We start from the raw sequence: 9732 nt of genomic DNA, 5'->3' as shown, positions 1-9732 counted from the left end.
GCAATCTCATGGTTCCTAGTCGGATTCGTTTCCGCTGCACCGAGATGGAAACTCCTTCATTGGCTCTTAATATTATCTGGCAACAATAGGTTGGAATCTTCCCACGGATTCCCCCAAACACTTGTTATGACCCTACAAGCAGACCTCAAAATCTGGGCCCCCATGGCCTCTCTCCCTTCGTTTCAAACCACTCTGCCTCTTGCTCATTCTGCTCCATTCACAGGGGCCTTCTCACTCTCTCTGGAATTTGCCAAGCACATTCTGCCTCAGGACCTCTGCCCTTGCTGTTCCCTCTGCTTGGAAGGCTTTTCTCCCAGATTTAAGCATAACTCCTCCCTCCCTTTTTCTGATCTTGGCTCAAATATCGCCTTTACCCGAGGGGCCTTGCCTGGCTGATGTACATCCCTGCCCCGCTCAGCCCTCTTTGTCCCCTTTAGGTTTCTTAGCACTCGTCGCACTTGACATAATCTGTATTCCTTTATTTCTTTGCTTAACGTCTGCCTTCCTCCACTAAAATGTGAGCTCCTTTAGGGCAAAGGATTTCTCTGTTTTAGCCACTGCTTCATCCCCAGTGCCTATAATAGGGTCTTGCACATGGTAGGTGCATGCTGAATGTTTGTTGAATGAATAGAGGAATAAATGACAATATCAGTAAGCCCCTGGATACAGCTCTGCCTTAAGCCAGTCTTATAAAATGCGATAGGAGGATACAAACCAGTTTCTCTTAGCCTACACCTCTACGTCTGAGACAAAGTCATGGCTGGTGGATTTCTTGCTGACCACACTTTCATCCTTGCTCTGTGACTCCTTCAGGGCCCAGCGACATGCAGCGGGCAGTGACTGACGGAGTTGAGTCCGCCCGCAATACAGGAAGAGCATGGGATTGAGGCAGCTGTGAGCAAGAGCGAGGCCCACGACCAAGGGTTCGGCCCGCAGGGCCCCGGCCAGGAGCGTGGAGTGAGGGGCAGCCGCGGTGAGTACTAGCCCCAGCGCGTGGTAGGGGGCCCAGCAGATAAAAAAACCCACCACCACAGCGATGCCCAGCGGCCAGCGGTGTCGGGCCGCGTGGCATAGGAGGGCACCGTGGCAGCCGGCCACGATCACCAGCGGCCCCAGAAAGCCAAAAATAAACCGGATGGCAGTCACCAAGTTCTCGGCCACAGTCGAGCCGCCATAGTCCACCACGCACTCCAGCCGGCGTGGGAAATGCTCCTGGTGCAGCCGGCGGTAGATGGCCGAGGGCACCGTGAGCAGCAAGGCCAGGGTCCAGGCTGCCCCACAGGCCACCCGCACCCTGCACGCCCGCCGAGCTGCACCCCACCAGGTGGGCCTGACGGCCAGCAGGCAGAGGTCAGCGCTGAGACCAGCCAGGAGGAGGACGCTGGTATACATGGAGAGCAGGATGACAGAGGGCAGGGTCCGACAGCCCACTGCCCCGTACAGCCAGCGGCCCCCGTGGGCGACAGACACCGCCAGGATCGGGAGAGACAAGCAGCAGAGCAGATCCGCCACGGCCAGGTGGAGGAACCAGGTGGCACCGGCCCTCTGGCGGGCCTCCTTCCAGGTCACCCAGACCACCATGGCATTGCCTGGCATCCCCACCAGGAAGACCGCGGCATACAGCAGGAGAGGGGCTGCGTGGAGGGGGTCAATGGAGGTGCAGGTGCTGTCAGCACAGTCCACAGGGAGATCCGGAATCTCGCCGTAATCCCCGTACTCGTAGCTGAGAGACGCGTTCTCCATCCAGGCCCCAGACACCTGGACAGGAGAGAAATGGCATGAAACTTCAGGAACAAAACCTCTCTGGCCCTTGGAAGACTAGGGTGTAGGAACCCCAGCCCATTAGCTTGCAAGCCACAGTTAGGATTGGAACTCCAGCACATCAGAAAATTGGAATTCTAGAAAATTCTAGAATATTACAGCATCAGAACCCCCAGCTTATTAGCATCCTGCAATTCTAGAATCTTACACTGTAAGAACAATAGCAACCTAAACATCGTGGAATTCCAGAAGTGCCCATTGTGAACCCGACGTAGTGTCTGTTGAGGACGCAGGTTTGATCCCTGGCCTCGCTCGGTGGATTAAGGATCCAGCATTGCCGCCAGCGGTGGTGTAGGTCGAAGATGCGGCCTAGATCTGGCATTGCTGTGGCTGTGGTGCAGGCTGGCAGCTGCAGCTCCAATTATACCCCTAGCCTGGGAACTTCCATGTGCCACAGGTATGGCCATGAAAAAGCAAAAAAAAAAAAACTTTAAATTCTCTATCATTCATTCATTCATTCATTCATTCATCTGGCCCAGCTCCTAAGCACCTGCTCTGTTCCAGGCACTAAATTCACTGCAGAGGCCAAAACAGAAAAAAAAAAACCTCTTTCCCAGGAGTTCCCATTGTGGCTCAGCGGGTTACAAACTCGACTAGTATCCATGAGGATGCGGGTTTGATCCCTGGCCCTGTCCAGTGGGTTAAGGATCCAGCATTGCTGTGAGCCATGGTGTGGTTCGCAGACGCAGCTTGGATCTGGCATGGCTGTGGCTGTGGCTGTGGTGTAGGCCGGCAGCTGCAGCTCCATTCAACCCCTAGCCCGGGAACTTCCATATGTTGCAGGTGTGGTCCTAAAAAGCAAAAAAAAAAAAAAAAAAAAAAGACAAAAAATCATTTAGTCCTTCATAATAACCCTCTGATTGTCATCCTTGTCTTATACCCATTTCTGCAGATGAGAAAACTGAGGCACAGAAACGTTAAGGAACTTACCGAAGCTCACTCAGCTACACAAGTAACAGAGCGAAGCTGCAAACTGTGTCAGTCCGGCTCTGGTGCTCCGAGCCCCAAAATATGATCATCCACGTCTTAGGTCCAGGAGAGCTGGAAGGCAGGACAGCCAGTGGCCCTGAGCCGACTGGGCTCTGTGACTCTAGGGAGCAGGTTCAGGTGGCTCTCGCTCGGCTGTCTCATATGAGAAATGAGTCCCTGAGTCACTGAGGTGAACCTCCCTTACCAGTTTGGGGAGCACTTGAAGAGGTATTGTGTGTAAAACATGTGGGGCTCAGGTAGCCAGTAGTGGGACCTGCAGGATGTCAGAGTGACCTGACCCTGCGGCTCTTTGTACCAGCCAGCTGGCCCTGCCCAGAGCACCAGCTGGAGTTGACACAACAGGAAAGGTAGAGGGGAAGTTGGGGTGCACCCCTCCCCCCTCCTCTCTGCCAAGCGGCTAAGACGCCAAGTCATTGCGTGTGTGTGTGCACGCGCGTGTGTGAGTTTCCAGTTTGGCTTCTACTTACATATCATTTTCATCACTAGAATAAAATATGTGCAGGCTTTAACGATTCAAACCCTCAGAGTTCCCGCTGTGGCCCAACAAGATTGGCAGCATCTCTGGAGCAGTGGGTCATCCCCAGCCTGGTGCAATGGGTTAAGGATCCTGGGCGTAGGTCATGATTGCCGCTCAGATCTGATCCCTGGCCCAGGAACTCCATATACCTTGGCACAACCAAAAAAAATTTTTTAAAAATCAGGAGTTCCCATTGTGGCTCAGTGGAATCAAATCTAACTAGCATCCATGAGGATGCAGGTTCGATCCCTGGCCTTGTTCAGTGGGTTAAGAATCCAGCATTGCCGTGAGCTGTGGTGTAGGCTGGCATCTGTAGCTCTGATTCAGCCCCTACCCTGGGAACCTCCATATGCTGCAGGTTCAGCCCTAAAAAGACCAAAAAAAAAAAAAAAGAAAGAAAAAGAAAAAAAATCAAGCCCTTATCAGCTATGTGGCCTTCGCAAGTCGGTGAACCTCTCTGCCTCAGCATCCTCATGTGCAAATGAGAATAACATACGCACCTTGGAGGGTGTTGGTAAGAACTCATCACATAATAAGCATGAAGCACTGAGCACTGTGCCTGGTCCACCGTGAGCATCAGATTTGCCGCTGGTACCCAGATCCACACAAACTCTCTCCCTGACCCTGAGACCCCACCCTTCCCAGCTCCTCCCAGTTCAAATCAGAGTTTTCTGTGTGTAAGCAACTTAATCCGTCTATGGGATTTCCCTTTTAATACAGTAACAGGAATGGGAACATTCAACACGCCCTGTGTCACCGCTTACTCCTTTCCGAGTAAAGGGTCTTAGGTCTGTTCCCCCCTCTGGACCCAGTGGCTCCTTTCTTGACAATAATTGCAAAATTAGTGCACTGGCTGGGTGCATCAGGCTTATCAACCAGCCTCCACCTAAATGACATTTGATGATCACCACAGGTCACATTATTATTTTCTACTAAAAAATTAGTTTATAGGGAGTTCCTGTCATGGCTCAGTGGTTAGCGAATCCCACTAGGAACCATGAGGTTGTGGGTTCCATCCTTGGCCTCGCTCAGTGGGTTAAGAATCTGGCATTGCCATGAGCTGTGGTGTAGGTCAAAGACGCAGCTGGGATCCCGATTTGCTGTGGCTGTGGTGTAGGCCGGGGGTTACAGCTCCAATTGAACCCCTAGCCTGGGAACCTCCATATGCCCTGGGTGCAGCCCTAGAAAAAGACCAAAAAAAAAATTTAGTTTATATATTTATATATTTATGTGTAAAACATAATTATCATAACTCTTATTTTATAAGATAAATCCAAGTAAATTATATATTTGTATACCAAATAAATTATATAGTTATATATATATAACATAATTACCATTATAATTTTATAAGAATTAAAATAAATTACATTCATATAATTATATCTATACATAAAATTATAGATATATAAAATATATATTTATATATTTTAAATATATTTACATATTAAAATATATGTTTATATATTTAATATATATAATATATTTCATATGTTTATATATAACAATTACCATTATAATTTTATAAGAATCCAAATAAATTATATTTATGTATTTTATAATTTAAATTTTATACATTTACAAAATATTTATATATTTTATAAGTACCATTGTAATTATGTATACCACATAAATTACATATATGTATTTATAGTTATACATAAGACACAATTACTATTATTATTTTATAAGATAAATACCAAATAAACTATATATTTGTATATCAAATACATGTATATATTTGTATACCAAATATATCATAAATTATATATTTGTATACCAAATATGATGTATTTGGTATACAAAATACATTGGATTTATTTATTTATATCTATAGCTACAACATAATCATCATTATTATTATTTTATAAGAATTCAAGTAATAGATGACTTTAACGAGTGCCCAGTATGTACCAGGCATACCCCTTAGAACAATGCTGTGAGGTAATTATAATCATTACAGCCCTTTTTTCCCCTGCTTTGGGCTCCGCTCTATCCCCAGTACCTGCAGTAGCTTGTGGCACTCAGCAGGTGCTTAGCTGATACGTATTCATTCGGTGAGTGAAGAATGAAGAGGGGAGTTCCTGTTGTAGCTCAGCAGAGTAAGAAGCTGACTACTATCCATGAGGATGCGGGATCCCCAGCCTCCATCAGTGAATTAAGAATCGGCGTTGCTGTGAGCCAGTCACAGGGGCTGCTGTGGTGCAGGCTGGCAGCTGCAGCTCTGATTCAATCCCTAGCCTGGGAACTTCCATACATCACAAGCGTGGTCTTAAGAAGAATCTGGAAAAGAATATGTGTTTGGGTGTGTAACAGAATCACTTTGCTGTACACACGAAAGCAATATAATTATAAATTAATTATGCTTCAAAAGAAAGGAAGGAAGGAAAAGTTTTGCCTCTGATGGGAGAAGCTGAAAAAATACCATTTAATTTTTTTCTTTACCCCAGTGTGTAATGATATATGTATTAACAAGAACATATATTCATGAAATACTATCTTGTGAGAAAAATATGTAACTACACTTCTAATATTATATATTTGTCCTTTCCAGGGCCGCATCCCTGGCACGTGGAGGTTCCAAGGCTAGGGGTCGAATCGGAGCCACAGCTGTCGGCCTACACCACAGCCACAGCCACGCGGGACCCGAACCTCGCCTGCGACTGACACCACAGCTCAGAGCGACACTGGATCCTTAACCCACTGAGCGAGGGATCAAACCTGCAACCTCATGAATACGAGTCAGATTCATTTCCGCTGAGCCACGAGGGGAACTCCTCTAATATTTTAAAAACAATGCCTTAGGTTTACAGCCAGACAGTCAACACCAAAGACACTGTTGGATCTAGAGAGTCTCCTGCTAAGGGATGTGAGTGGGACAGAGAAAGACAAATACCAGATGCTATCACTTCTATATGGAAGCTAATTTGGAAAATCATTCCAATGATCTTAGGTACAAACAGAAACAGACTCACAGATTTTGAAAACAAACTTCCAGTTACCAAAGGGGAGATGGAGGGAGGGATCAATGAGGAATTGGGGATTAAGATACCCGCATATAGGAGTTCCCGTCGTGGCGCAGTGGTTAACGAATCCGACTAGGAACCATGAGGTTGAGGGTTCGGTCCCTGCCCTTGCTCAGTGGGTTAACGAGCCGGCGTTGCCGTGAGCTGTGGTGTAGGTTGCAGACGCAGCTCGGATCCTGCGTTGCTGTGGCTCTGGCGTAGGCCGGTGGCTACAGCTCCAATTCAACCCCTAGCCTGGGAACCTCCATATGCTGCAGGAGCGGCCCAAAGAAATACTAAAAAGACAAAAAAAAATTTTTTTTAATTTTTTTTAAATAAAAAAAAAGATACCCGCATATATACGTATGCAAAGTAGATGAGCAACAAGGACAGAGCACAAAGCCATCTACTCAATATTCTGTAATAACCTACATGGGAAAAGAATTTGGGAAAGAACGAATATGTATCACACACACACACACACGCACACGCACACGCACACGCACACACACACACACAAAACTAATTCACTTTGCTGGACACCTGAAACTAATACAACATTGTAAAGCAATAAACTTTTTTTTTTTTTGGTCTTTTTTTTAGGGCTGCACCCATGGCATATGGAGGTTCCCAGGCTAGGGGTCGAATCGGAGCCACAGCTGCCAGCCTACACCACAGCCACAGCAACGCCAGATCTCAGCCGCGTCTGCGACCTACACCACAGCTCACAGCAACGCCAGATCCTTAACCCACTGAGCGAGGCCAGGGGTCCAACCCACAACCTCATGGTTCCTAGTCGGATTCATTTCTGATGCGTCATGACAGGAACTCCTATAGTCCAATAAAAATTTGAAAAGGACTTCCTGTTGTGGCTTAGTGGGTTATGAACCTGACTAGTATCCATGAGGACGAGGGTTTGATCCCTGGCCTCGCTCAGTGGGTTCAGGATCCGACATTGCTGTGAGCTGTGGTGTAGGCCGGTGGCTATAGCTCTGATTCAACCCCTAGCCTGGGAACCTCCATATGCCACTGGTGTGACCCTAAAAAGACAAAAAAAAAAAAAGCACGCACCAGAATGTTCAGAGCAGCCCACGATGGGAAATCACGGACCTACCCACGCAGAATGAATACACATGTCGCAGAAGAGTCTGTAACGATGAGAATGAAACCAACCACCCTGGATTACAGGATGCTCTTCCTAAATATGCTGAGGGGACAGAGGCACACACAGCACAAGGCACTGACTGATCCCTTTCCTAGGAAGTTCAGAAGTGAGGAAAAGAATTCTACAGGGGGTAGGGAATTGGGGGGGAACCAGAAGGGGCTCTGGGGCTGGGAATTCAGATGTGGATTCCAACGCGATGGTGATAAGATTCCACGACCTGAAGCACCCGCTGTGGCGCAGTGGGATCAGGGTCAGCGGTATCTTGGGAGCACCAGGACGAGGGTTCCAGCCCCAGCCCCACAGAGTGGGTGAAGGATCCCACGTTGCCACAGCTGTGGCTTAGGTCAAAACTGCGGCTCGGATCGGATCCCTGGCCCGGGAGCTCCATGTGCCTCGGGGCAGCCCAAAATGGGGAAGAAAGAAAAGAAAAAGAAAAAAAAAAGATGCCACCCCTCAAATTCTAGTTCAGATTCCCAGATTCTGAAACTAATGAGTCTAAAAAGCCAGGCTTGGGAAATGCGCCCTCCCCCACCGCCACCAGCCTTCCCTCCCTCCTTCCCTCCATCCTTACCGTCTCTTGTGAGAGGGTCCCCACTTGGGCCAAACTGCTGCTTGGAGCACGATCCAGGCTCATGGCCAGGTCCCGGGAGGTCTGAGGTCTCTCCCCCGCATCTGGCAGCTGGTAGAGTCCTGCAAGCTGATCGTGTCTACCAGGGCTGCTAGGGGACCCTACCACACACTGCCACCTCACAGTTCCCAGCCGATCCCCACCCCCAGGGAGAAAAACAGGAATGGCCTTTTCCTCTTCCTGAATGTTTGTCCTGGAATCCTCCCATGACTCACACATCCCAAAATTACTGGGCAGCAGGCGAGGTCTGAGAGGGCTCCGGGGGGTGGAGAGCTGACCTAGTGTCCCCAACACCAATCTCAGGGTCACCGGCTTCCTCGAAGCCAGACCTAGTCTGACTTTGGAGGTCTAGGGGGGAGGTCTTGGAGGCCCTGACCTTGCAGAGCCTCAAAGGTCGGCCTCACCAAACCCCCCAAGGCCCGCTCCTTCCCCACCCCGGACTCCAGCTGTGTGCCCCTCCTTCTGCCCTCTTCAGAGCCTTGGGGACAGATAAATATTCCTCCTGCCTCCTAAGCTCTGAGAGAGACAGCGCAGGATCATAGCCTCCACCACAAGGCCAAGGCCACCCAGGGCGGGGCTTGAGGCTTCAGAGGCAGACAAAACACAAACCCATCCCATCCCCTCTGGAGGCCTCTGTTTTATCTCTTTTTTCTTTCTTTTTTTTTTCTTTTCCCCTGGTCGCCCTGAGACATAAGGAGTTCCCAGACCAGGGATCAGATCTGATCCACCTACAGCAATGGCCCTTAACCCACTGTGCCAGGCAGGGCAGGCAGTAGGATTGCACCTGCCTCCCAGGACTCCAGAGACCACCAATGGGAACTCCCAGTTTCCCTCTTTAAAATGGGAAGATGTAGGGAGTTGCCATCATGGCTCAGCAGGTTAAGAACCTGACTAGGATCCATGAGGACTTGGGTTCAATCCCTGGCCCCCCTCAGTGGGTTAAGGATCCAGCGTTGCTGTGAGCTGTGGTGTAGGTCACAGGTCACAAATGCAGCTCGGATCCAGCCTTGCAGGTCGGCAACTTCAGCTCTGGAATAGACCCCTAGCCTGGGAACCTCCATATGCCATGGGTGTGGCCCTAAAAAGACAAAAAAAAAAAAAAAACAAAGAACAAATAAAATGGGAAGATGTGGCGTAGGGGTCCCTAATCTCCCTCCCAGCATAGTGCAGAGGCTGAGAACACGGATTTGAGAGCCAGAGTGAGAAGATACATATTCCAGCTGCCCCTTGACAAGTTTCCCGGCCTCAACCCTTCTGAGCCTCAACTTCCTTACCTGTGAATGTTCCAACTAAGGGCATGAGATGGGTGAAGAGATTTAAAATCCACATAAGTCTGCTGGTGGTGCAGTAGGTTAAGCATCCAGCCGTTGTTACTGCTGTGGTGCAGGATCGATCCCTGGCCTGGGAACTTCCACATACTGGCAGGGGTCGGGGGGCGGGGGGAGCCAAAAAAAAAAAGATTAAAAAGAATAGTAATCAGAGTTCCTGTCGTGGCTCAGTGGTTAACAAACCCAACCAGCATCCATGAGGACGCGGGTTCAATCCCTGGCCTCGGTCAGTGGGTTAAGGATCTACCGTAGCTCTAATTGGACCCCTAGCCTGGGAA

The 9732-nt window shown here is 48.8% G+C and overlaps 1 protein-coding gene across 4 annotated transcripts; it reads right to left on the bottom strand.

Annotated features, from left to right (window-relative positions):
* Nucleotides 1–458: 458 nt before the first annotated feature.
* C5AR2 (complement C5a receptor 2) lies at nt 459–8635 on the bottom strand. Of its 4 annotated transcripts, XM_047792533.1 has the most exons (4): nt 8070–8633; nt 7405–7481; nt 2752–2862; nt 459–1758 (listed from the first exon to the last, which is right to left on the bottom strand). In XM_047792533.1, the coding sequence occupies exon 4, from the start codon at nt 1741–1743 to the stop codon at nt 730–732; it is 1014 nt and encodes a 337-aa protein (XP_047648489.1). In that variant the 5' UTR covers nt 1744–1758; nt 2752–2862; nt 7405–7481; nt 8070–8633; the 3' UTR covers nt 459–729. The 4 variants fall into 4 exon arrangements, with proteins under 4 accessions (XP_047648489.1, XP_047648488.1, XP_047648487.1 ...); XM_047792532.1 differs by lacking the exon at nt 7405–7481 and having other exon boundaries at nt 2752–2943; XM_047792531.1 differs by lacking the exon at nt 7405–7481.
* Nucleotides 8636–9732: the final 1097 nt, after the last annotated feature.

Source organism: Phacochoerus africanus, chromosome 8, assembly GCF_016906955.1.
Source record: "Phacochoerus africanus isolate WHEZ1 chromosome 8, ROS_Pafr_v1, whole genome shotgun sequence".
Classification (NCBI taxonomy): Eukaryota; Metazoa; Chordata; class Mammalia; order Artiodactyla; family Suidae; genus Phacochoerus; species Phacochoerus africanus.
This window is presented reverse-complemented; position numbering and strand designations above follow the sequence as displayed.